A 27,860-nucleotide genomic window follows, 5' to 3' on the forward strand; every position below is an offset into this window, starting at 1 on the left:
TTGAGTTGGATTTGCTTTCATGGAGTTTTGAAAATAACCCTATCTTATGCTGGTGGATTTTCCCTTGTGCTTTGGTGAGATCTCCCTCCTCTGGACTGTCATAGTTTACAGCAGCTTAAGTTTCATGTCCTCGCAACAGATGTTTTTTGGGGACCCAGGATTCACACTGAATGTTCTGCTGGCTTGACAACCTGGATGCTGTTGCTTCAGCCCAGAGACGGCACAACACAGATCTGATAAAGTCATCTTCCAACAAATGGTTGAAAACACAGGACCCAGGAAAGCTCTTGCAGTGAGGGACTGGTGGCCAGTACATAGAGTCAAAGGTGAAATTCTGTATGGTCACAAGGCACCACATAAGCTCTCACACTGGTTTTTACTGACTCTGGGGCAGTGAGGATGTTGTTAGACATGGTCACAACCTGGGCACTCCTTCAAGGTTTCAACAAAGTGCTGAGCAGAGCTGGTGGTGTGGGAGGCTGCTGTTGACACATCATGGCAGTAAACTCTCCTGTGCCCCTGCAGAACCAAACAAGAAATGGAGTAAGAAAAGCATGGTACAGACAAATACCTCAAGACCGCGTCACACACTCTGTTTCAGGAGGCCCAGTTCTGAGTGGGGTGTCCCTTGGCTCCATTCAACACTGTTCCATTTCATGGCTTAGAAGGGGCAGGCTACAGCTCAGAACAAGCCCAAGCATTAGTGGGCATGGCTGAAGCATGGCTGGGTACCACCTATGTTACAAAGTGCTGTAACTGAATCAAAGGGCAATTATATTGTCACTGGGGTCTTTGGCATAGCTGTAACTCAAGCACAGACAAGACTAAGCCAGGGTTATACCACAATTGTGTAATGCAGCTCTATCATTTTATTTCCTGTCCTCACAGGCGAGAAGCTACCGCATAACAAGGATACTGTGTAGCACTGTGCTTAAGGATCGTTATTTTATATAGCATGTGAAGTGTTGGCTTTAATCAATACACAGGCCCAGAACGGAGATGGATGACATAAAAATGTAACGGTAGAACACCCAGACAGTTCCCACACATGCCTATGGCAAAGGAAAATAGAAAGAGGACTGTGCTCTTTTTTTGCTCCTTTATGATGCAGAAATGGGGCCCAAAGGGTTTTGTAAAAGAGAATAATTGTTTTTCCCCTTTCCTGCTTGGTTTTTGTTTGGTTGGTTGGTTGGTTGGTTTTTAAGAAGAGAAGGAAGGTTTCCCTGTTTTTTTCTGGAGGTTTTCTTGGAGGCTTTTAAATGTGGCTTGTTAGCTTTCTTAGGCTCTTTATTCACAGTGGAGTGGAAACTGAATGTTTAACACAGAGGGTATGTCTAGACTACATGGCTCTGTCGACGGAGCCATGTAGATGAGTTTACTAGACATAGGAAAATGAAGCAGCGATTTAAATAATCGCCACTTCATTTACATCAAAATGGCCACCGCGCTGTGCCGATCAGCTGTTTGGCTGCACAGCGGGGCAGTCTGGACTCGCCACAGTCAACAAGGGAAGCCTTTGTTGACCGCTCCGTTATGCCTTGTGAAATGAGGTTTACCAGAGCGGTCGACAAAGGTTTCCCTTGTCGACTGCGGCATGTCCAGACTGCCCTGCTGTGCCGCCAAACAGCTGATTGGCACAGCGCGGCGGCCATTTTGATGTAAATGAAGCGGTGATTATTTAAATCGCCGCTTCATTTTCCTATGTCTAGTAAACTCATCTACATAGCTCCGTCGACAGAGCCATGTAGTCTAGACATACCCAGAGTGCTTTTTGCTGAAGTGTGTTTGTAAATAGGCACTGAATAATAATCATATAATATACACCTCACTCATATACTGGATTTTCATCAGCAGACCTAGAAGGCATTAACACACAATTTTTTAAAAAGCCCTTTAAGGAGGCTGAATGATAATGACTTTTCTCCTTAACTAAGTACATAGGATGAGATTGGGTGCTTTGCCTCTTAGAACTCTAATCCAGAATTTGTAGCATAGGAGGAGGCGGCACCATGGGGGCTTTAAGCCATCTTGAAGTATTCCTTATCTGGAGCTGTTCTGGTGCCTATAATGTAATTTAGGCAACTTTAGGGATTTCCCCCATCCTTGATACTCCCCTCTCTTGCATCTCACCAAGCATACCTCCTGTGCCAAAGGCTAAGTCTACACTACCAGGTTATTTTGAAATAATAACTCCCCCAAAAAACTATTTTGAAATAAGCTTATTCCTCTTGGGTATGTCTACACAGCAGGGCTAAAGCTGAAATACGCTTCCAACTTGAGTTATGCCAATTGCATAGCTTAATTCAAAATAGCTTATTTTAGCTTTTGGTGCTGTCTACACAGCAGGAAGTCCGAGTTACAGCACTCTTTCTCTGACTTCCCCTATCCTTGTACAATGAGGGTTACAGGAGTCAAAATAAAGCAGTCCTCCAGCTCAACTTTATTTCAACATTATGTCAAAATAACTGCTTGTAGTGTAGACGCGGACTATGTTATTTTGGAATAATGTTAGTTATTCTGAAATAACGCTGCTGTGTAGACATAGCCACAGTTTGCAAGGTGGTCCTCATAGAGCAGCCTTATAGCTGTCTTCTGCAGTGCCTCTGCTGGGAGAATCCTTCACTAGCTGGATAAGTTTTTTCTAGGGCCCCTTTTTGTCATGCCTCCCCTTTTGCCTACCATAAAGGGGTTGGAGTTTGGGCTGAGGACCTCACTCATGGTCCTTAATCCTACCAGTTTTTCAATCCTCCATCGAATACATCAGGGTGAACAAAATCAGAAAGTCTAACACAGGAACCAACAGAATTTATTTTTCTTTTTAAACTTCCAAGCAATTTTTATCCCGAAAACAAGGAAAACAAGGATATAAGTATAATTGTTTTGCCCTTTTTATGTCCCTTTTAACAGATAACCGTGCTCTCTCACAGATCCACATCACACTGCACTCATATGGGAAGGCACCATCCATGGTTTGGGGGCATACGAAGAGGAAGTAGATGGTGCTCATAGGTGAGGTCTATAGGACTGTTATGTCCCCTGGCATTGTGCCTGTGGTATCTAAGAGAATTGCACCCCTCTCAGGAAGTCTTGCAAGTAGTCTAATGGGGAGTTAATCAAGTGTTGAACCTAGCAGCAAGCAAGGTTGCCTCATCCTTATTCCCAGGATCTAAGTTATCACAGTGAAGGGCAGAGAGACTTCAGAGAGGCACAGGACTCTACCAGACAGATCTAACCCATACCAGGGACAAATCCCCAGGCGAGAGACATTGCATGTTTACTAAGAGACAGATATAAGCCTAGTATTACAACTGCAGAACTCTTCAGTGAGGCTGTTGGGTTTTCAATGAAGTGTCTTCGTGCCAGATACCTGCTACTTTGGCGATCCCTGCAGAAAGGTGTGATACACACCTTCTGGCATATTGGAGCAGCTTCCCCCTGAACAGATCCGGAAGATGTTGGGTCAATTTCAATGTTGGTGCAAGTGGGAACTGAAGTCAACAGAACTGCTCCTGTTCGCACCAGCTGAGAACCTGACCTACATGAACTAAATAGGACAGTCGCTGACAGGGACAAAACAAGGGACCCCCCACAATTAAACACAACAGTTTGTGCAGCCTGATTGAAAGCCAGACTGAAGCAGCCCCAGTCCTGTGTGTCTTGGGCCTAGAGAGACTCAGGTAGCACACAGACCATCCATGGGATACAGAAGCACACTCCTGGGTGTGTGCTGCTGCTGTGCACAGAAGTGGAGCTTACTCTACCTTTCCCACGGTTGCCACTATTGGGTCAGCAATGGTGGGAGTGGCAGTGTGCACAGGATGCTAGGCAGCCCTGGTATCATCACTGGCAGTTCAAAGCAGCTCTAGATGACACTGGTAGTGATTATGACACTGGTAGCCACCAACTTCTTGTCTACACTAGAGCTGCCATTACTGCCATTGCTGGTAGACCCAGAGGGAAAATTTTGACAAAGAAGCCTAGTGTAGACAAAAATGAGGAGTCAAAGTTGCTGGCAAAGGGGGTACGTGCACAGGTTCTCGTCACTCAGCATACTGCTCCTTGCAACCGACGGATGCCATGGTAGAAAGTGCTGTGTCAAATAACCCAGCATGGCAGAAGCGGGTTCTGAAGTGATTGGGAGGAGAAAATCCTTTCCTGTGGGCTGCCATCAGGCTGTGTAGCCCTCTTGTGACTGTGTTGGGGCCCCTGGGTCCCAGCAACCCCTCACAGTTGCTGTGTCACTCCCTGCATTGGCAAGACACTGGCCACTAGACCCTGCAATTGATGGAAATCTCTCAAGACCAGCTGGGTTTACAGGGTTTTTTTCCTACTGTAATGGTAGAAATCTTGCAGGATCAGCTATGTCCTAAGTTTGGGGTCACATCAGAATCAGAACAATCCTTCTAGGTTTGCTTTTGACATGGAACCAAAATCGCAAGGGTGGATATCGATCCATGAATTCAAACCCCAGCCCATCTGAAATCCAGTCATTGTTGATAGAACCACTCTCAACAGACCTCACAAAAAAACAGGGTGGGGTGGGTGTGTCTGTGGACCTGGCCAACTTTAGATGTATACAGAGAGATATTAACAAGAACAGTATGAGAGTCCACGGTACAGGGATACTCACAGCTTGGGGCTGTCTCTCCATTTACACCTCCATTCTTAGGTCGGAAAATCCCTGTTTGCCTTCGTTACCTAGCATTGGCCTCTCAGTCCTGGTATGCCAGACCAAAACCTGCAGGGAAACACCCAGAGAGTTCACAGCTGCTTTGGATTCCATGGACAAAGACTAGTAATCTCAGTGTGTTCGTTCCTGAACAGTCAGGGCTCTGAAATAGGTTAGGGGTTTGGGTGAAAGTGACCCGAGTCAGAGCTAGAGTCAGAGTTTATTAGAACTCTGATAGCCAACAAATTAATCTAACATGAATAAAATAAACAATTGCAATGAAGAGAGATGGGCCTGACTCCAGATCAGCCTTCTGCTACAAACTCTAAAATGCAGTAGGGAATTGGGGGGGGGGGGTCTGAATTCTGCAGCTGAGACCCAACTCTCATACGATATTATAACAGATCACCATAGTGCCTCTTTGGACTCATATAGCTTTTCATCTGCTAAGCGCTTCACACCCATTAACTGATTTGCCTAGCGATTGTTCTGTGCTAATGGGCTTTGGTGTATGGTCAGGTGCAATGGAGGAGGGACAGGACCATGACAGGGGGTGTGTTTATAAGGGAGGTTGAATGTTGACCCCAGAAGGGGAAACTGTGCTTTGAAATCCCTTGTCATGCTGACCTTTGTGCAGTTGGCTGCTTTGGGCTCCAGTCCATCCAAAGTCACCAGATCCTTCAGCAAGCTGCTTTCTTGGTAGCCTCCTTTTACTCCCTCCAGCTTGAAAGTGGCTTGAGGCCTCTCCAAGATCAGTCTGATGCTGACTGCAAATCCAGCCATGTCAATAGCAAAGGGCCGGTTAGGGTCAAAAACCACCTTCCAGCCCACCACTTTCCCCGCTGGGCTCACTATGGGAGACTCGTACCTCAGACCCCCAGCGAAGGCCACTGGCCATACGGATACCCTCCTCGTATAGCGCATCTGTGTGCCAGAGAGAAGCAGTGCAGTGAAAGGTTCAATGCTGTCAGATCACCCCCACCTCCCTATGTGCACCACGCCCCTCCTGCTCTATCGCCCATTGACTCCTTTCCCCTGGCATCACCTGCATGAACCACCCTGCCTTTAACCCCTTGCATCCTTCTCCTCTTCATTCTTTGCCTTCTCTCTGCTCATTTCCACCCTTCAGACTGCCCCAGGCTTTCCCCCTCCTCTCCTCTCCACCTCACCCTTGTGATCACCCCCACCCTGCCTGCCCACTTGACTTTGTACTCATACCTCATCAATGCCCTGCTCACAATGCTCACCTTCCCATCTCCAGCCCCTTCTTCACAATGCTAAAATCAAAGCAACTCGGTTCTCATTGCCCTACCTTCCCACTGTCCCCACCTTCCAACTCATCTTCACTTCCATTCACCTTCTTGCTAAGAGGTAAATCTCTCCTTATTCACTACCACAGCATCAATCTCCCCTTCATCTGTGCCTTTCTAACACCTAAGTGGTTCTAGGCAGGGCACTCTGTCCATCAATGCTATGGGCTAGGGATGTGACATTGTAATTGCCAGGAGGTCTGAGGTCACTTTTACCTCCCTCTCCTCCTCTTCCTTCCTGTCATTCTCCTGTGTTTAACACCTGGCTATTCAAGTTACATCACCCTGTAACCTCCAATCATCTGCCATCTACTATCCTCCAGAGACAATGGGGGGCGGGGGGAAAGGCAGAATCCCACCCTCTTCCCAGAAAATTCAGATCTTATCTAACCTCTTATTGGCCTTTGGCTGATTGTTCCATAATAATATGAACATTCCTCAGTGCTGTTAAGCCACATTACCCTAACCAGGCCTGCAAGTTCCTACCAATCACTCCAGCCAACTCCATACTTTGTCTAACTCAAGTAGTCTCCACGGCAAGCCACTCTCTTTTGACTCTCCCTCGTTCTCCTCCCCAGCAATCTTCTCTGTGCTATCACCAGGGCTACTTCCTAGAAGTGCATGGGGCTCCCTAAGGGTATGTCTACACTACATGGCTCCGTCGATGGAGCCATGTAGATTTGTTTATTGGGCAAAGGGAAATGAAGCGGCGATTTAAATAATCACCGCTTCATTTAAATTTAAATGGCTGCCACGCTGAGCCAACAAACAGCTGATCAGCTGTTTGTCGGCTCAGCGCACTAGTCTGGACGCTCCACGGTCGACATCAAAGCCCTTTGTCGACCGCCCCGGTAAACCTCATCCCACGAGGAATAATGGGATGGTCGACAAAGGGCTTTGATGTCGACAGCGGAGCATCCAGACTAGCGTGCTGAGCCAACAAACAGCTGATCAGCTGTTTGTCAGCTCAGCGCGGCAGCCATTTAAATTTAAATGAAACAGTGATTATTTAAATCGCCGCTTCATTTCCCTGTGCCTACAACCCTAATCTACATGGCTCTATCGATGGAGCCATGTAGTCTAGACACAGCCTAAGAGTGCCCACATGGGATGCAGGAAAGGATGAACTAATGAAGGATGACAAGGCTTTTTAGCCTCAAGAAGACCAAATAACTTCTGAGGATTGGAAATGGGGCCTACAGGATAACTTGGACATGCATTTCAGGTGATGCTTGATGGTGTGGTGAACCTTACTGGACAATCATCCCCTTGAGTTTGCAATAGGCTGAAAAATTCAGAGCAAATGGCATCCCCATGAAATATCCTGTTTGGCTTCCTGCTTCTACAATCCCTGGCCTGGAAATACCACGAGTAAGACCGTTTCTCATTCACGCTTGCTCTTTTTCTCTCAGCTCAGACCCAGAGTACAGAGGAATGAGGAAAGGAAAACAATGGTGGATTGGAAAGTTGACCAAACTTTTTCCAACCTCCATAAAAAACTCAAGGGCAGGTTTGAGTTCTGAAGTTTTTGTCTGATGCTTTTTAAAACCAAATAAGTTCATCCTGGCCCTCCAGTGGTCTGCAGCATTTGCTCTACAACCCCCTCCCCGAACAGACTTGGTGAGAGGAGTCTTTTGCCATGGATACAAAGACTTGGCACCATGTCCTGGCACCAGCATGGCCATGCACCTTAGCAGGGGGCAAAGAGGGGTAGAATTGTCCATCTATATCACACCACAGCTGTGGAGTTGCCCTGCCCCTGCATCCCATGGCTGGAACACTCCTTCCTCACTAGGAAATAAAGGGTGGTAGATTTGCATAGCTGTCAGCTTTCTAGCCCTGCCTGCCCTGCACCACCTTGCATGTGAAGGCAGAAGGAGCCCCTGTGGAGCCCTTGAGAGGGCTCCCAAGCCCTTCTCCTCCTCTGGGCAGGAGAACCATGCTAGCACCACTGGGTCAGGGTTCTCTGTAACTGCAGAGCACAGGGCAGGCTTTTTATGGGCAACAGCTACACGTCATTCGCCTCTTTCATGAAGTGCAATGGCTCCTACCTCCTCAAAGAGCTCCAGGCTATAGGTGTTATCATCATCAGCAAAGTACACCACCCCTTCTGGTGGCTGTGTGTTGTTGAAGCTGTTTCTTATCCAGTGCAGCCCCAGGTTCCTCTGCAATGTCCCCCTTGGCTTGTGGGTTGGGATAAAGGCTCCACCCATCTTCAGGCTCTGGGGGCTCTCCACATTCAAGTGGGTGAAATTGAGCCCTGCCTTCTCCAGCAGGTTGGACACCAGGTTGGTCCTCCGGGGCGAGTCCTCCACCACCACCCAGTGCAGGTTCTGCACATGTAAGAAGGTGTTGGCTAGCCGGGTCAGCTCAGCCTTCTGCACTGGCCGGGTGTAAGTGGGTGTGATTACAAAGATGGTTGGGAGAGTGTCCGACCAAGGGGGAGGGCGGGAATACACATAGTTCTGGATGACTTTTGGAGCCACCCCTGAGGCTTGCTGCCAGCTGCATGATGGGAGCCCTTCTTCCCTCAGTGGGGATGTGCTGTTGAAGTGAGCTTTAGCAGTTGCATTTTCATCGGTCTCTTCTGAGGCAAAAAAGAAGAAGCTAGATGTTAGAGAATAAAGAACAGCCTGGTCACTGATACATTAAAGCATATTTGATAATTATCTATGCTCTCTCTGTGGCAGGTGCCCTGGCTCTTCAACGTTTTCATTCTGCAAACCACTTCATAAGAGAATAATCCTCTCACAGAGCTATATTTCCCCTTACCCTACTGCTTGGTACGACAGAGGTTTCGCCCTGAAAATTACTTTTGATCCATGAAGAACAGATTCAGAACCACAGAGGTGGGACCTTTTTGAATGTGTGAATGGTACAACGTGAGCGCCTCCTGACCAAAACTGTCCAGAGCTGGAAGATTATGTGCCAAATGTCAGCGGAACGGAAATGTTGCCTAGACTTCACTAGTGGTGCTGATGGTACACTGCAAGAGATATCCCTTTACAGGCAATCTACAGGCCAACAAAGAAAAAGAATCTTAGATATACCAGAACTGTACTGATGTAGTGTCAAACTTACATTCTTAGGGTATGTCTACACTACCACCCTAGTTCGAACTAGGGTGGTAATGTAGGCAACCGGAGTTGCAAATGAAGCCCAGGATTTGAATTTCCCGGGCTTCATTTGCATCTTGCCGGGTGCCGCCATTTTTAAATGTCCGCTAGTGCGGACTCCGTGCTGCGTGTAGCCACGGGGCACGGAGTCCGCACTAGCAGACATTTAAAAATGGCGGCACCCGGCAAGATGCAAATGAAGCCCGGGAAATTCAAATCCCGGGCTTCATTTGCAACTCTGGTTTCCTACATTACCACCCTAGTTCGAATTAGGGTGGTAGTGTAGACATACCTTTAAAGATGAAATAATGTGTAGAGGGGATGGGCCGTGAACCAAACTCTTGGGTCTGAACATCCCTGAAGTTCAGGGAAATGTGCTGTAAAGCAGAGTTTCTACAACTTTATCATGTGTATACATTTTTCAGATGGGGAGATTCCCACCCATGCTTCCCCTCCCAACTCCCAAAACTACAGCAGTCATAGTGCTTGCTTACTTGAAAACCCTGCAGCCACTCAGTGAAGAGACTGCATTGAAATAAGTATCTTCAATGTGATGGAAGTGTCACCCTCAGTTTTGTAACTGTGCTCTTTGTTTCCCCACCCTATTTAATACTAATTAGGTCTTTGGGAAGTGGCAACTCTAAAAGAGTCTTAGGCAGGGCCAAACCAGTAGAGGAGGTCATTACAATAGGTTGAAAAAATGGAAAATAATTTGAGAAAAAATTTAGAAATTTCAAAGTTGTTTCCTTGTGCAGTTTTCAAAAGGGAAAGATTGTATGTTTGTGACATACTTCAAGGGTACAAATCTGGAACTGTGGGACTACTGTGCTGTTTTGAGGTACAGAGTGAACACTGTTTACTGGAAATTTTTCATTCAAAACACTTTTTTTCTCCCTCTCTTTCTCCTCCACAGCCTTATTTTACCACTGAAAAAAGGGGCGGGGGATAAAAGGATGAAGAAAAAAAGTTAAACAGAAAACAGTCAAAAAGTTCATTTTCGAATTTTTTAAAAAAATTAATTCAATTTTCCGAATTAGAAAAAGGTGATTTTTTGTTAAAAAATGTGATAGTTGAAAAATTCTGATGAGATCTAAAAGTCACTGCAATCCATGGTCTCCCAGTATGGTGCTTTATCCCCGCTAGTGAAGGCTGTCACCTAGCTATTAATAAATATGCTACAGCCTTAACTCACAGAACAGCCTTTTTTAGCTCAAGCGGTAGAGGTTCATACACTGAGATCCAGAAGTCCCAAGTTCAATCCCCACTGCTAATAAGCTGCCTTGGAATGATGATGTTACAAGTGGGGGTTATGTAACGTTATTGTATGTCACATTACCACTGTGTCCAAATCAGCCGGGCTGTGTCTACACTGGGCCACTTATTCCGGAAAATCAGCCGCTTTTCCGGAATAAGCTGTGAGCTGTCTACACTGGCCCTTGAATTTCCAGAAAAGCAACGATGCTCTACTATACAAAATCAGCCGCTATTCCGGAAAAACTATTCTGCTCCCACTCGGGCATAAGTCCTTATTCCGGAACACTGTTCCGGAAAAGGGCCAGTGTAGACAGCCCAGTAGTCTTTTCTGGAAAAAAGCCCCGATCGCGAAAATGGCAATCTGGGCTCTTTTCCGGAAAAGCGCGTCTACATTGGCCACAGACGCTTTTCCGGAAAAAAGGGCTTTTCCAGAAAAGCAGCCTGCCAATATAGATGCTCCTTTTCCGGAAAAACTGAAAACGGAATAGTATTCCATTTTAAGCATTTCCAGAAATTCATGCCAGTGTAGACACAGCCCCTGTGTGTCAGATGAAAAAGCTGTGTGGCCCTCTCATGAACTGCAGAGGGGTGTGAAAACTGGTGTTGCAGTGATGTTGTTGCTGTTGTTACCGCTTTGCTGAGTGGTAGCACATTTGGAGCTTTGCAATGGGCCATCTTCCATTTGGAAGAGGGAATTTGGGATACAGATGCCACATAGTTCCTGTTAGTCTATCTTTATTCACAAAATAGACCTCGGTCCAGTTTACTTTGAACAGAGATGGCAAAAACAGCAGCAAACTGCACTCTCACAACTCCATTTGCAGGAACCAGCTGAGTCAACCCTATGACCAGTTCTGTAACCAGAAAGCAGCTGTCTCTCTTACCCATAACCCTTCCTTCAGCCTGCGGGCTGAGTCTGTGCCCTGCCTGCTCCCTGTATTCTATCTGGCATGCCCCTTAGCCCAAAGTTGCATGGCAAGACTGTATGGAGTTTATTATTCTCAAAACAGCATGGGCTAGTTCAGGTGGACCTGGGTGTTAACTCGCTCAGATTTGTTTCCTAAATGTCCTGCCAGTCCAACATCTCTGGTGGGAGCAAAGGAAGGGAGTAATAGTGTAGTCAGGATTCCACTCGTATTTAAAGCCCTGTGCTATCTAAGGGTACGTCTAGACTACAGGCTTTTGTCGACAGAAGTTTTGTCGACAGATACTGTCGACAAAACTTCTGTCGACAAAGAGCGTCTAGACTACATTGAGTTCTGTCGACAAAGCAAGCTGCTTTGTCGACATGGTAGTGTAGACGCAAAGGACAGTTTACATTCAATAACACCTTCTGTCAACAGAAACTCTGTCGACAGAAGGTGTTATGCCTCGTAAAATGAGGTTTACCAGCGTCGACAAAACTGCTGAGTTCTGTCGACGTTATGTCGACAGAACTCAGCGGTAGTGTAGACGCAGGTATAGTTTTGTCGACAAAAGTCCACTTTTGTCGACAAAACTCTGTAGTCTAGACACACCCTAACTGTGCTCAGAGCAGGCCTACATGCTGTAATGCAAAAACATCAGCGGCTTCTCTACACAGGAGCTCCACTGGGGTAGTGCTATGGCAGAAAGGAAAAATCCAGCTGTAGACTAGCTGCTCTCCTGCACAAAAGAATTCCTTAGGCAGACTGACTTAGATCCTCAGAGGTATTTAGGCATCTAACGTCCACTGAAATCAATAGGACTCACGTGCCTAAAAACCTTTGAGGATCTGGGCCCATTAAGCCATAATGTCTAGAGTGGGCTTCTCTCTGAGGCTTCCTCCACACAACGGAGTCTTTAGCTGACTGGCTGAGTGCAGAAGCCAGTCCCTGAGGGTTCCCTTGGGCAAGTTTTCCTCTGTTTCACCTTTTCTGTGGAGAATTCCTATCCAGCGCTCATATCAATAGCTCCAGGCATGTCTTTCAGGAGCACCCTTGCCATGACACTGTTATGATCACACTGTAACCATGTTACAAGCAGAGCCCTGACACTTACTTCTCAGCAGGATGAGGTAGCGGGTGGCTGGGTACTGATGCCACAAGGTTAGGAGCAGGGCCCATGGCAAGACGATCAGGAGTGTGGTGAGAAGGTTACGTCTCCTTAGCATGCTGCAAAGAGCTTCCAACGCCCAGGCATCTCCCTACCTTTCAGAACAGAGCATGGAGTAAGTGGGGCTTGTACAGAGAATGACAGACACCAGCAAAGGCTAGGTCAGTGCTATCAGATATGCAGTTAACAGACCAGGTGCAACTCACGTTGAGATGGATCCTGAATGGTGCCGAGCACTTGGGCCTTTTTTAAATTTAAGCACATAACTAGTCCCATCGCTCTCCAGAACTGAGCCATTAAGGTATTTATCTGGCTGCCACACCTGGGTCAGGTACTACAGAGGCATTTTTCAAAGAATAAGTTTCTGCACATCCATCAAGGCTAAACTACCTCCTAACTGTGAACTCAGGGGACCCAGTGCATGGTGGTTTGCCTCTCTGGATCTGCAGGCAGCTGCAACAACAGTCTGAAGGGAGCTGCTAGCAATCCCATTCATCCCAAGGGGGTGTTAACTTCTGAACCGAGTAGTGACACTTCAGCCATTTGAAAATTTGACTCCTCAGGTACCGAATTTGTAGCATTATTGCAGTTGTTGTGTGCAAGACCTGAATAATTAGAGACATAAATGAACAAAGCATGGAGGCAGTAGTGGGCCTAAAGATGCCCAGTATCCCTTTTTCTCATATCATTTTAATGCAGCCCTTTTATACATATTAATTCTGATATCGTCTTTACAGTCAGATCCTGATTTTTACCCAGATCCCCTGCCTCATTCAGTGCACAGTAAAGATGATGATCACCACTTGGGTAATTAATCAATGTCTCTTTTTATCCCCCTCAATAAGTATCTGGCCACTGCATTATGTATGGTGCATCATCCAAACCATGCACTGCATATGGAATTATTAATTTCCTCTTGGGCTTTTCTGTGCCTCTCATCACCACAGAAGTGGAGTGCTTATTAATAAGGTTATCTTTACAGCACCCCTGTGAAATGAGGAGAACTGAGGCACAGAGTCTTTAAAGCCCACATTTTCAGGAGGGATCACTAATTTGGGGTGCTTCATTCCTTGAGTGTCCAACTTAAGACATCTTGGGCCTGAATTTTCCCAGTTGCTCATTGCCTACCAAAAGTGCTGCAACTAGAGAGGGGTGTGTGTGTGTGTGCTGCAGTACTTCTTGGCTTGACGTGGTTTCCATCCCTATCTAGGGTTTAGAGTTGATTCAATGGCTCTCAGCACCCCCACTACACAAACTGTTCCAGCACTGCTGACACCTACAGCTCCTGTCAACTTCAATATGGGTTGTGAGTGATCCGCACTTCTGAAAATTAGACCCTAGGTGTCTCAGGTTGGGCAGTCACTTGACAAAGTATCCAAAATTAGTGGCCCTTTCTTAAAACGCTGATAGAAGAGACTTGCTCACCATCACCCAGAAAGTCTATGGCAGAAACAAGGACATAGACCAGATGCCAATTTGAGGTCCCAACTAAAAGGCCATCCTTTTCCTTCCAGAAATCCTCTGTCCCATTCATCACACAACTTCCAGTGCCTGCTTTTAGCCAGAAGCTCCCCGTCTCATTATTAAATGAGCTGCCTGTGCTATGCCCCCGGGAGCCAAGCCAAGCATCGTAATGGCAATTTCATCCTTCTGCAGCACAGCAGTCCATGTATGCACACAGAGTTGCACAGCAGTAGCACTGCCTGTTGTCAGTGGGGGACTCACCACGTTGCTGTCAGCAGAGTGGCTCGCTGTTGACCTGTTTTGACACCAGCGTGTGCCAGACTTTACTCCCCTCGCCCTTCTGGTAAGAGCTGTGCCCTGATTCCTCTGGGATTCTTCTCAGGTGCTGAGTGCATATATTGAGCTCTTCCCAATGGGCCTCTTCCCTCATGCCTGTCTACCAGACAGTGGCTGCACAGGTGCTCCCCCTGGAAGCCTACGGGAATAAAATTTTCATTAGCCACAAAGACAGAGGTTTCCCTTGAGCAATAAAAGCAGTGACTGTGACCATGCGTCCTGAGAACCAGAGAGCTCCTGCTCTCAGCCTGGCCTCTGAACTCCCAGCTCCTCTTCCTGCTCTTCCAGGTAAAGAGCCTGAGGAAGGCCAGTGCTCTGGGACCAGTATAAGGGAAGAGAGGGAGGACAGAGAGTCCACAGCTTTGCAGATTATTCGAGAGATCCAGGTGTGAGTCCTTTATCACAGATTTCCTGTGTGACCCTGGGCAAGTCACACAGTCGCCCCGGGCCTCAGTTTCCCATGGTTGAAATGAGGATAACAACTCTGCCCTAGCTCACAGGAGTGACACGAGGATAAATAGAATCATAGAATACTAGAACTGGAAGGGACCTCGAGAGGTCATCAAGCACAGTGCCCTGCCCTCATGGCAGGCCCAGGCACCATCCAGACCATCCCTGACAGGTGTCCAACCTGCTCTTAAATATCTCCAGAGATGGAGATTCCACAACTGCCCTAGGCAATTTATTCCAGTGTTTAACCACCCTGACAGTCAGGAAGTTTTTCCTAATGTCCAACCTAAACCTCCCTTGCTGCAGTTTAAGCCCATTGCTTCTTGTCCTATCCTCACAGGCCAAGGAGAACAATTTTTCTCCCTCCTCCTTGTAACACCGTTTTAGATACCTGAAAACTGCTATCATGTCCCTTGCAAGGTATGGTGATACTCTAACAACAGGGTCCCTGTCAGCACCAGAGATAGCTGGGGGCATGTTGTAGGTTTGTTAGATCTCCTGGGACCAAGTCTTTAATCTTTTCATTGCTTTTAAATTATAATAAATAATATTAATAACTCCCACATTGGGAGGGGAATTGTTTCCCTGCCTCACATTATGGAAGCTAAGAATCAAGCAGTAAGTCTCAGATGTGTGGGGCAGGAAGCTAGGTTTTCTCTTAAGCTCCAGCATCCACTGCAGGCCCCTTTATATTTTGTGGAGCACAGATAGCAAGTGCAGCATTTTGTGTCTATAAAGGAAGACAGTGTTTGCTACAAACTCAGATTGACTCTGGAGGGAAGGAGACAACAGGAGGAGGAGGATTACTCCTGGGGGAATTTTACACCAACAAATTAAAAATTCTGCGCACGATATTTTAAAATTCTGCACATTTTATTTGTCAAAGCAATGCAATATAATCACCCTGGTTTCAATTCTTTTGGTAATTTATTTAAACTACAACACAATGGGTGGAGAATGAGAATGGAGAGTATTGGAGGAAATCCCAAACCCCCTTGACTCATAGTAATGTAGATAGGTTTCACCCTTTATTTCTAGTTATTAGTTGGCAAATATATGCAGCAGTACGCTCAGTGTGACATCATAGGCAACTGACAAGCAAGTGAAGGCTGAGCAACCAAACTCAAAATTTATATTGGCTACTGACTACATACAGGGAAGTAGCAAACAACATGTTTGGATGGGAAATTTTTTCACTCTGAAAAGTTAGTGGTTGGAACTAGTCTAAATCAACATAGGCTTTTATAAGGCCATACTGTTCTTTGTAGCACACTAACAATATAAAGGAGCCTTAAAATGTTTATACCTGTTTTATAACCTGGGAAGGAGGGAGGGCAGAATTCTCAAAGACAATGGGAACAATTCACAAAGCAAGCAGACTGCTGCATTCTGTTCTGCTTGATGGGACAAGGTCTGCCCCATACCAAACTCTTCAGAAACACCCTAAAGCCCTGCCCTTCCATGCTGAACACATTGCAATAGCAATTAAGAGGGACAAAGTCTCTCTCTCATGGGTGCCCACCCAGCATCCCTCTACCCTCGGGTGATTGCTCTGGGTACCTGAACCAACCTGCATATGCTCCTAGAGAGGGGTATGTGACTGATCTTGTGGCTTCCCTTTGATTCCCTGCGAGAAATCATTTTACTGCAGGGAAGCAAAGAAATCTGCAGGGGACATGAATTCTGTGCACATGCAGTGAAACAGAATTCCTCCAGGAGTAGAGGATGCGGTTTTGTTACCAAGGGCATAGAAGGGAGCAGAAGACCGTTAGCAGAGTGTACAAATTCTGTTTCTAGTTCTATATCCTCAAATCCAGCCCTGTTCCTGCTCCCCAAATGCCACACAGAGCCAGAATCTGTGGGTGCAGCTCCCCAGGGCTATGTCTACACTGGCGGGTTATTGCGCAAGTACGGCGTTCTTGTGCAAGAATCCACAGAGCGTCTACACTGCCCGCCCACTCTTGCGCATGGAAATTTATAGTACAGCGTGGTAAGAGATGGCTCCTTGCGCAAGAGCTACGCTCTCTTTTTAACAGGTGTAAACCCTCTTGTGCAGGAGCTCTTGTGCAAGAGAGCATCCACACTGCCATGGATGCTCTTGCGCAAAAGCACAGTGCACACATGGCAATGTGGACGTTTTCTTGCGCAAGATGTTGCGGCGCAAGAAGCCGCAGGTGTTGACACAGCCCAGGTGTTCTTTATTCTTTTACTTCTATATCACAGGTCCCCAAAGTATGGTACTGGCCCCCTTGATGGGTTCAGTGGGCCAGCTCCCAAGGGAGGTGGGTAGAGCATGGCACTTAGCTTCTCCTTGCCTGGAGCTCTGCTCCAGCCCTGCCCATAGCTCTTGGCTGATCCTGGCCCCACCTTCCGCCCAGGGCAGAAGCTTGAGGCAGAGTGGGACCAGAAGTGGAGCCATACCCAGATGCAGGCCCAGCTGCTGGCCTCCACCATGGTTCTGTTGCAACTCCATTCCTGTCCCTGTATTCATCCTTGACTCCTGTCCATGGTTTGGTCCCTGGCCCCATCCCTGTGGCTCTAGCTTCAGGCCCCTTTCCCAAATTTGCATCTCCCCAGCCATGGCCCGCTCCTGATTCTTGGGGGTACAGACAGGAGCAAGGGGGGCACAGCCCTAAAAAGTTTGGCAACCAATGTTCTATATGCTCATTTTCTCCTTACCAGTTTTTTTCTATAATGCCCAGAACTGCATAACCTTAGCACTGCATGAAACCAGCAGTCAGATCTACAGTGAGCATCACAGAGGATTCTGCTCTTCACCCTTCCTGAGTCTGAACAAGTCATTTCCTCTCTCACCGCTTTTCCTCTCCTTCCCTGTTCTCTCCTTCACTCTCTGCTTCATTCACTCCTCTTTCTCCAGGCTGCATGTTTTTTCTGTTCCCAGAACTAGAGTTGTCCTTCATCAGTGCCGCTTGACAATAATTGTAGTCCTGATCACCCCCATGTCTCCTTCTCTCACAGGTGCTTGCACAGTTTCTTCTGTGTTGTCCCACAGGCATGGAACACGCTCCCTAAGCTAAACCACTACCCTACCCTGCTCCTGATACCTCATTGACATCCATCTATACCATGTTGCCTGTGGGAGATGGCAAATGGCCAAGCTGGGGACCCATGGGACCTATTGAGATCTATTTGATGCATTTATTTACATTTTTAATTAAAAACAACCTCTAACTGGCTTGGAGTCATCTGTTTGTGCACACAGCTAATCTATGTAATTGTGTGTTCCCAGCCCTATTACTTTCCTCTTCCAATCTCCAGTCCGTCCTTTTTCTTTATTACACCAATTTGAAGTGCATTTTCTTGGATGAAATAAGGGATCATTACACTATCTAGTCTGATCCTCCGCATAACACACTTTGTCCAGCAATTCTGGGCTGTAAATTGTATAGGGAGGGGCTTGCACAGCTCTTGTTCTGACTTCGAGGGGCCTGTAAGTACTGCTGTAATATTAATTGTATTATTATTTAGTATGTTCTCCCTTGCTTTTTTCCCTTTCTAACTATCCCAGGCTCTCCCCCTCTTTTTCTAGTGCTTGCTGCAGTCTCTGTTTGTATTTTGTACCCATAACAACATTAGCTAGATGCTTGATGGATGCTTTCAATATGCTGCTTGTAACCTTCTTGAGCTGCTTTCCAATTACACATCTCTCTGCTTAATTTCATCCATCAATCTTCTGTTTTGTGTGTGCGTGTGTGTGCGCACATGCCCCCTCTGGAGGAGCGGGGTTTGACTGTTTCTTGTCTTGTCTGTGGCTGGAGCCATAAGTATCTGACTGTTGCTCAGAGCATCTGGTGCAATTGGCGCCATCACAGCTGACCGCCACCAGCCTGTTTAACTCCCAGAAGAGTTTTTGCTATCAAAATGCAATATTAACAAAGGGCAGCTCTAATTTTGGAAACAGCCCAAAATTTCCACGCCTGTAAAATAAGCTCAGTTACATCTACACTGCAATGGCGTGGCCAGTATGTGTTACATCTACCATTTGCAATGGCGTGGCCAGTATGCGCTTCTATGAGCTGCAGCGAAAAAAAAATCACATGCCCATCTGCAGTATGGTATGTAATTATGCACATTAGTGAAAGGGTTTGGCAACGGGGGAGGGGGTACAAAGGGGTGGCAGGGAAAAGTCCCAACAGCAGGGAGAAGCTGCTGGGACCTTTCCCTACTGCCTCCTTGCTGCCAGAGTCTGTTCCCACTACTGAACCCTTAGGCAGGGAAAGAGGAGAGCAGCGGGGTAGGCAGCAGTGTGACACTACCCTACTAAAGAGAGCAGTGTAGCTGGGGGAAGCACTGCTTGGGCAAACAAAAAGCCTGCAGGGTATGTGGCTAGGTACATACCCACAGGCATGTCTTACCACTTGCCTGAGCCAGGCCCCTCTGTCTACATTGCTGTTTATACCTGTGCTAGGGAGGCTTGCAGGGTATGTACTCCAGCATAGATAGTAACCTCATTGCTCCCTGAGATCAGATATAACGGTGGGCATCTCAGTGGAGTTTGGGATAGTGCTCAGGAGAACAGGATTAGATGGCAGCCTTGGGAGAACCCAAACTATGGGGTGACCTTGGAAATGGCTTGAAAGCCTACTCAGGTTAAGGCAAGGGAGAGCCAGGCTGGGGAGGGCTGTGTTAGGAAGAAGCCACAGCACCCTAGGGTTTGCTAGTCAGCTACATGTGCTCAGGAAACCCAGGTCTGGGAGAGCCTTGTCGTTCATCGTCCTAGTCTACTGCCCTTGTAATGACTGTAAACTCATAACCGGGGCAAGGCCGAGGCTGGAAAGTGACAATGTGGATGCAACAGAACAAAGGAAAAGTGGGATCATACAGCATCAATAATACAGAACACATTCCTAGTGCTTCCCAACTCCACAGCACTTTCCAGGCATTAATTAACCCTCCAGCTGCCTGGTGGAGGAGTTCCAGGTCAGTCTCCCCATTCTACAGGTAGGGGGAAATGGAATAATGGAAAAGGGATGCAGCTGCTGTGGGGCTGCAGTGCAGGGTCCTGCCCTACCCAGCATTTGGAGGGTGACACTCTTCCGCTCACGTGGCTCAGCTGCCCATTCTCTGAAACACACTTATCACTTTTGAGGGAGCAGAACCCATTCTCTGAGCCTCTCCTGGGAGCACCAAGGGGCTGGGGAAGAGAGAGAGAGATGCCCCAGGGGTTGAGAATGGAAGGAAGGCAGAGCTAATGGAGGATACAAACTGGGACAGAGAGGGGAATGGAGCAAAGTAAGGGGAAATGCTGAGGAGAAGAGTCCAAGGAAATACTGGGGTAGGCAGTCTGCCCTCGAGATCTGTAAGCTTAGGTTAGGTCTACACTAGAGAGTCAGGTCGATGTAGGACTGCTTACCCAATTACATCAATGTATGTGCTACAGCCTTGCTCCTACCAATATAAAGATACGTCTACACTGCACGCTTATTTTGAAATAAGCTATTCCAGAAGAAATACTCCAAAATAGCTTATTTACACTTCAGGGAAGCTTCAAAATTAGTCTGAGGCAGGCTCCCCTAATGTAGACGCGCTACCTTGATTTAGAGCTCCAGGAGGCACTGGGGAGTAATTCCTTTGAATGGCCCTGGGGAGGAGCTATTTTGAAATAGCAGCAGTGGAGCATCCACATGGCATTATTCCTCATGGAATGAAGTTTACAGAAGTCGGAATAAGCCCTTTTGTTTTTTTGAAATTATTTTGAAATAACGGAATTGCTGTGTAGACACTTGCATAATTATTTTGGAATAATGGCTGTTATTCCAAAATAATGACTGTGTAGACATGCCCTCAGTGCCCTACTACAGCAACGTAACTGCACCTCCAGAAGAAGTGTAGGGGTTATGGCAGAGTAGTTAGGGTAATGCAGTGTCTGCGTAGACACTGCTACTTATATCATCTGTCAGCATCACCAAAGCAGTCACTAGGCATAAACTAAATACTCGGCTGCATGGGTCCAAATTTTCAGGTGCCCCTACACAGCAATGCAGGCGTGTATACCTGAGGACACCACTAACCAGCTCTATTGGTTCCTCTCTAGCCTTTCCCTGTGTCTGCTGCAGGGCTTCTCCCTGCCTTGTTCCCACCCCTCCACCCCATCCCTTGCCCACCCCCGCTCACATGCTCCTCTCAGCCAGCAGCAGCTGCCCAGTGAGGGCTCTCTGCTCCCCAGCCTCTGCAGCTCTGCTCCAGCCTCAGGGAAGCGCTTGGATCCTGGTGAACTGTGGGAGGGGGAAAAGGAATGGTGGCGGGGTGGAGGGAGGAGAAGGGAAGCCTCAAGGCCCAGGCTCCCAGCAGAAGTTGTATGGGGGGGGGGGAGGGGAGGGAGGAAAGCTCTGGGCCCCTGGCAGAAGCCTTGCAGAGGTCCCCTAGTTGCATAGGTCCCATAGGTCCCCATAATTTGTAAGGGCAGCCTAAGACCCACGCAGCAAGCCCTGCCTCTCTCTGTGCAGGCTCTTTACCCCTCCATGGAAGTCAGTGGAAGTGCTACTGGAGAGGATGTGAAACACTGGCAGAAGGGTTGTGTAGCAGGGTGTTGCCCTGTCCTGGCTCTTTAAGGGGCTGGGAGACCTGGAGTCAGGGGGAAGCCCAGCTGAGGGCAATTAAGGAGGGCCCAGCTGGAGCTTATAAGAGCAGCTCCTGGTAGGAAGTGAGGGTTCTGCCTGTCTGCTACCACAGGGCTGCAGGCTTTGGGCCCAGCGAACCCAGACTACCCGGCCTGAGGCCCAGTGCTGCATGGAGGCAGTCATGAAGGCTGGGGGCTTGCATGGAGGCAGCTGCGGTAGGCTGGGGGGCTCAAGCCAGGGAAGCCCTAGGCCAGAAGGCACAAAGGCAGAGGTGCAGGAGGGACCTGGGCAGATTGAGGAACTGGGTGTTTCAGGAAGGAGCTGAGTGATCCTGGGAAGAGCTAGGGGTCCCGGGAGTATGGAGGACCCTGGGAGTACCGGAAGAACAGTGACTCCTCCGCCCCCAGAAGGGGGCGTGGACGAACAGTAGAGTGGTCACTGCTAGAGGGCAGTGACCTGAAGAGAACACCTCACCCAAAGGGGGCACGTCGGAGCGGCGGGTGACTTCCCCACAAGCCACCCTGAGGGAGTCATCCAGGCAAAAAAGTGAGAAGCCGTGTGAAAAGTGAGTGAACCTGCTACAGTTGAATAGACCTGAAAAACTACAGCAATTAATAGGGAGGCTGAACTTGACCTAACATCAATTAACTTAATTATGTAGAGTAGACCAGGCCATAGACTGTCACCCTGAAGGGAAGAGCCATTTACTAGTAATATCCAACCACCTGATACATACATCTAGGGTCAAAGAATCCTAGAACTGGAAGGGACCTTGAGAGGTCGAGTCTAGTCCCCTGCCCTCACGGCAGGACCAAGTACTGTTTAGATCATCCTTGACAGGTGTCTGTCTAACCTGTTCTTAAATATCTACAGTGACGGAGATTCCACAACCTTCCCAAACCACTTATTCCAGCATTTAACCACCCTGACAGGTAGGAAGTTTTAAGGGTCTGTTAATGCGAGTGCCCCGAGTGAATGTCAGCTGCTCAAACCACATTTTTCAAAAATTCCCAGTCATTTTGGGCACCTTCATTTCTGGCTGTATGTTTGTGTCGTGTGTGTCTACACATGAGCACTTGAGCAGAGCTGCTGGCAGAGCAGCATGGGGGCTGTACAGGTTCACGTTCTGTATGCCCGGGAAGGTTCTGCAATGTCATGCATCAGCCTGCTTTCTGCAGCCTCTTCTCCCCATGGCCCCGGAGAACCTTGAGGACGTCCCTGCCGATTTAACCAATCCCCCAACTGCAGGCGTTAGGGATGCAGTGCTGAAGGCAGAGCAGTGAGTCTTCATTATTGATGAGGCCAACCTCCCTTCAAGCCAGGAATGCATAATTCATGACAACTCTTGTATGGGTGGCACTCAGCAACAGCTCCGTCCTGGCGTGCTGAAATCGACAGGAAGTTTCTGTCCCCTCTGCCCCATGATTTTGCATCACATCCCACAGGGTCAGGAGCAGAGGCGTCAAGTTTTATAGGGCTGAGGAGCTGCTGTATTTCCCTTGACTAGAGTATTTCCTGCCTGCTTTGAATGCACAAATAAAACATGAAGGGGATTTAAAGAAGCACATAAGTAGATGACACAGGCTTGCTATGGAAGAAAGCTGCAGAACGCGATTTATATGAACATGATAACGAGGCCCATTTTTACAGGCCTCCTCCCCAATAGGAGGATCCTCTCCCTGAGGCAGTGCTGCATGAATGGGGGCATTGTAGGACTGAAATACTGGGTTAGAGGTAACACAGGCACTAAGGGTTCAGTTCTAGGAGGGGATGCCACAGCTTGGGAGGGGGATGGGAAATGGGAAGGCAGAGCTGGTTCTTTGGCTGAGTAGCAGCATTTTCTTCCCTGAACTCTGCTGGAGCTGGCTTCTGAAAAGCAAACAGCAGGGAAAGATGCTGCATGTCAGGAGGGAGGATTTAATTAGAAAAATGAGGCAGGGAAGGAGTGTATCTAACCCTTTCCATTTCCAGCCAGGGCACCACCAGCAGGAGAAAATTCCTGCCCGGTGCAATGCCCGCAAGGAAAAGATACTCTTGTGATGTAGAGACAGGTGCTCTGGGGTTTGGTCCTTACCCTGTCATTGATTTTGAGTGATTTTTGAGCAAGTCTTTCCTCTCACCTGTAAAAAGGGATCTTGACCCTAGGAAAAAGGGCATGAGGTTCACTTCACTGCAAGAGCTTGGATAGCTGCAATGCTAAAAAGGACAGAGGTTAAGAATATGGGGAGGGGAGACCGCAGGTGCTGACCTCCCCGTAGGGCAGGCATTCTAGTGCTAACACTTACAGGGACTAGATGCTTAGGTACATCTAAGCTGCAGTTTTCAGTGTTGTTTGCCCTTGGGGTGGGAGCCCTTCCAGGGTGAGAGTCAACTGGGAGGAAAACGTTCCTGCCTGACCCCACAACTTCTCGAAAGGCACCGTCTTCACATACCTCTTCTGCTAATCTTTCTTCAACCCTAGGGATCTGCAGTGACTTCAGACAAGAAACTGGGCTTTTCTTTTGGGAACTCCAGGATATTCCCTTCACCCCACTGCTGGCCTCCAGCCCCTGCCCATGAGATCTGTGCGCAGTTCTGCTTGGCTCTTTTCCTGAGAAAGCAGATGAGTCCCAGCCATGCTGATCGTTTCTAAGTGGCGTATACAGGAGGGTTAGGGGGAGGGCAGGGTTCTTTTACACTGGGTCCTACTCACAAGAAAAAATTTGGAGGCAGCTAATGTAAACCTTCAGGCTAGTTCCAGGTCATCCAGCACATTTGTGCTAAGGCATGCCTCTCCCTGTCAACTTAGGTAGAAAGGGAACAGTAAGCGGTTACTTTGGCTATGAACAAGGGATCGACACAGCTAGTTCAGATAAGTGCAGAACCAACTTTCTGTCCCCCACTCACGTAGAACCTTCCAGGGTTGGGGGGGGAAATGGAAAGTTCTGTGAAGTGTTTTATTTTTAGAGCTGGCACAATCCAAATACCTGTTCTTTAGGTTCGAGTCAGACCCAAATCTTCCTAAATCCAAACCAAACTGGTCCCCATCTGCATTGGGCCTTACCAGAACCCTGGAACTTTCAGGTGGTTCAGAATGTTGCGGCTTTGGGCCTAGTTTTAATTTCCACGCATCTGTGCTTCTTATTGAAAGAGAAGTGCCAACATACCTGGAGAAAGAATGACAGTTCAAAACCAAACAGATAGGATAGCTGTCTCATGAGAGAGCCAGCTCTCCTGAGAATCATACCCAATTTGCAGCAGAGTTAGTTTCGGGTTCTTGTCTAAACCAAGATTTTTCCCCTTCTGCTACCAAATGCTTTTAGAGCAGGGATCCTTTTTAGGCAACAGTGGCTATGATGGAGCATTCATTCTAAATGTATCGGCACCAAACAGCCCCACTAGCTGCATTATCAAAGGTTAGGAAAGGGGCTTTGTTTGAGTGGCAGAATAAGTCTTTTAAGGAAGCAAAAAGCAAAGCAGGATAGTTCCAGTGTACTAGTGCATTTCATTCAGAGCTTTCCCTACTGTGTTAGCCCACAATGCCTGTTCGGCAGGAGTGGTAGCTGTCATTTCGCGTGTTGGTTGTAAAGAAGGAAAGGCAAACCCCACGACATTTACTTCCAGAACATTATCAAAGGCTGAGAGGAATTACTCTCAAAGAGAAAGAGACATTAAGCATTATTTGGGGGATAATTAAATACCATGCATGCCCTTGATCACAAACTCCTTCTTAAAATACTGAGTCCAAAGGCTGACACTGCACCTCTAGCAACAGCCAGGATGCAGAGATGGGCTTTGATCTTAGCTGCATCAAATGCAAGTCTCCAGAGGACATTGCTATCACTAATGCACTATCCTGATTGATTATTCTGCTCATTTTCCCTACTTTCAGAGGCAGTGTACAAACTCTTACCTAGTGGACCTTCCCATCTCCCCCAGAGAGAGCAAAGATAAAGGCTTTGGTTATAGTAATGCAATACACTCCTTCTGGATGGCAAAAAAATCATACAGCAGAGAGCCCTTGCTAGATCAGCTGCAGTGGACTTAAATGTGTACTTTTAAGCATGTCAGCCATCTCACGAGAGTCAATGGCAGTGTTCATGTGCCCACGTGAAAGTTTTTCTGTTAAAAGCATTTGCGGAAAAGAGCGTCTAGATTGGCACGGACGCTTTTCCGCAAAACCACTTTTTGCGGAAAAGCATCCATGCCAATCTAGACGCAGTTTTGCACAAGAAAGCCCTGATTGCCATTTTCGCCATCGGGGCTTTTTGGCGCAAAACAGTTTTTAGCTGTCTACACTGGCCCTCTTGCACAAAAACATTTCTGGAAAAGGGCTTTTGCCCGAACGGGAACGTTAAAGCATTTGCGCAAGCAGCACTGATTTTGGACAGTAGAATGTCAGTGCTTTTGCGCAAAATCAAGCAGCCAATGTAGACAGCTGGCAAGTTTTTGCACAAAAGCGGCTGCTTTTGCGGAAAAACTTGCCAGTCTAGATGCAGCCCTACTGTTTTCACTGGAGAATGATGGTTGAATTGCATGATTAATAAAGTAGAATGAAAATGAAGAGTTTGGATGCAAGTTTTTTTGTGGCCAGAACTAGAACTGACATAAAGGGGAAAGTAGCCAATGCTAATGCCGTAGCAGCCAGCAAAACATGCCAGATATGGTCTGTTAGCTGTGGAAGAGGCACTATGTCTTGGAAAAGGTGACACATTTATTCCAGAAGGCAAGGAATAATATACCCGATGAACATTGGGGCTTTGAAGTAGTTTTGTGGCATACAAGTTACCCAGAGAGCTGGTTCTCAAATCTTCCTTGGGATAAATTCATTAAAGCACATTAGATCTGCTGCTTATTATCTAGCATCATCACCATCTTGTGCAGACACCTAAAAATGCCTCTGGGAGGAAATGCGGTAGGGGGTAAATTTTCTGTTACAGTGATATTCCGTAGTCCACTGCTCAGAAAACTCCAGCAGAAATTAAATCTTTAATGTCAGTTATTGAACTGGCCTACTTTGATCAAGACGGAGATGAAAAGCAGCATAAACAATGTATAGGGTTTTGCCCCATGGGTGTGAAATTAAAGGGCAAGAAAGAAGTAGGGGAATGGAGTTGTCAGGAAGGTAGCGAGCCAGTAGCCTACTAGGCTGAGGTAAAAAGGAAAAGCCCCTCCTGAAAAGTTCTGCTTTGCAAAAGGAGGAAACAAAAACATTACTACAGACGGTAAATCTGTGCCTGTTGGGAAGATAGGACCAAAGCAGATTCAAGATCATAAGTGCTGGAAATAGGGGTGCTGCCTCACCCTCTGGCTTGAAGTGGTTTCTACCATATACAAAGATTTGAAGTTCGGCTCAGTGGCTCTCTGCACATCTACTCTACAAATTGTTCCAGTGCCCCTGTTCAAGTTGGAAGATCTCATAAGAAGAGACAGAAAGCTAATTTTCTAGGGAAGTCAATAGGTGCTGTACTATGCCCAGAGGCACACTTGTACACCTTCATGATTACACGTGCTCAGGAATGGGAGTCATGAAGGAAATTCCATCACCTTTCATCCATTTTCAGTGTGAATAGATATGACTATTTTTCTAAGTCTTCCTCTGTAGCCTGATGCATAGGCCAATGCTGGACTAGATATGCCAAGATGGCAATTTCTATATTCTTTCCACCCATTTAGCCTACAAAATTATCTTTGCACAGACCAGCCATCGTTGTACACTGTTTACAACATGCTGATGACAGAACCACAAACAGATTATTCTCCTCACATTTTTGCATCTCTCTGATTTCTAGTCATAGAACCACTGGTAACCTCAGCAAGATGGAACACACATTCCTTTCTACCCTTTGCCATATGCAGCATCTGGGGAGAGGGTGAAGGGCTATCAAACTGCTCAAATGCAGGCCAAGAGTTGATCTTGGGCAGAATTACTAGGCAACAGGGACTCTCCAGCCAGAGGTGAGAGAGGAACCAGGCTTTCCTGGAATCACCATCTATATTTTCAGAGGACATCACAAAAGCTCTTTCTTTTCTCTCAGGCAAGATGAGCAGCAGCCTTCTAATGAGAGACAGCCCAGAGCTATAAAATTCAGATCTGGATTTGAACTTCCCCCCACGTTCTCGCTCATTTGTCCATTTGTGTATCTGTCTCAGAGAGCAGAATTACTTAAGTGCCAGTCGGCTTTTGATTTGCTGGCACTTAATTAATTTGCTGGCACTAAAACACCATTGGCTGTTTAGAAACACTAAATTAGAATCTGGATCTCAAATATCCCAAAGCTAAGGTATCTGGACCTGGGATTTTGATTGGCCCCAAATCCATTCCAGAACCTCACAGACAGTTGGGAGTTTTTGGAAGCAGGGATTTAGCTTTGACCCATCTCTAAGAGTATGTCTACACAGCGGTGTTATTTCAGAATAAGTGGTACTATTTCAAAATATCACAATGCGCGTCTATCCAGTAAGCCATTACTTTGAAACAATGTCAGAGTAAAAAGTCCTCTATCCCAACTCCTGTAACCCTAATTTCAAGAGGAGCAAGGGAAGTTGAAGGAAGAGCGCTTTTCCTTCGACTTCCTGTTGTCGAGACAGTGCCAAAAGCCAAATTAAGCTATTTCAACTTCAGCTA

At 47.2% G+C, this 27,860-nt stretch overlaps 1 protein-coding gene and 1 long non-coding RNA gene across 5 annotated transcripts in view; one reads left to right on the forward strand and one right to left on the reverse strand.

The window, feature by feature from the left end:
• Positions 1-27,860, forward strand: part of LOC142819350 (uncharacterized) — a 64,405-nt gene that overhangs the window by 16,779 nt on the left and 19,766 nt on the right. The window lies entirely within an intron of this gene.
• LOC102453546 (galactosylgalactosylxylosylprotein 3-beta-glucuronosyltransferase 1-like) overlaps positions 358-27,860 on the reverse strand; it is a 42,953-nt gene continuing 15,450 nt past the window's right edge. For 2 of the 4 annotated variants that reach the window (XM_075905755.1, XM_014577800.3), the window contains 6 exons: positions 14,148-14,361; positions 12,369-12,517; positions 8,031-8,566; positions 5,297-5,593; positions 4,631-4,738; positions 358-519 (listed from right to left, as the gene is read on the reverse strand). In XM_075905755.1, coding sequence (XP_075761870.1) covers positions 4,652-4,738; positions 5,297-5,593; positions 8,031-8,566; positions 12,369-12,480 — 1,032 coding nt within the window. In that variant the 5' untranslated portion in view covers positions 12,481-12,517; positions 14,148-14,361 and the 3' untranslated portion in view covers positions 358-519; positions 4,631-4,651. Of the gene's footprint in view, positions 520-4,630; positions 4,739-5,296; positions 5,594-8,030; positions 8,567-12,368; positions 12,518-14,147; positions 14,362-24,296; positions 24,400-27,860 lie in introns of all 4 variants that reach the window. The other 2 variants (XM_025188945.2, XM_006112244.4) reach the window with 2 other exon arrangements.

The sequence above is a fragment of the Pelodiscus sinensis genome, chromosome 1, assembly GCF_049634645.1.
Source record: "Pelodiscus sinensis isolate JC-2024 chromosome 1, ASM4963464v1, whole genome shotgun sequence".
NCBI lineage: Eukaryota > Metazoa > Chordata > Testudines > Trionychidae > Pelodiscus > Pelodiscus sinensis.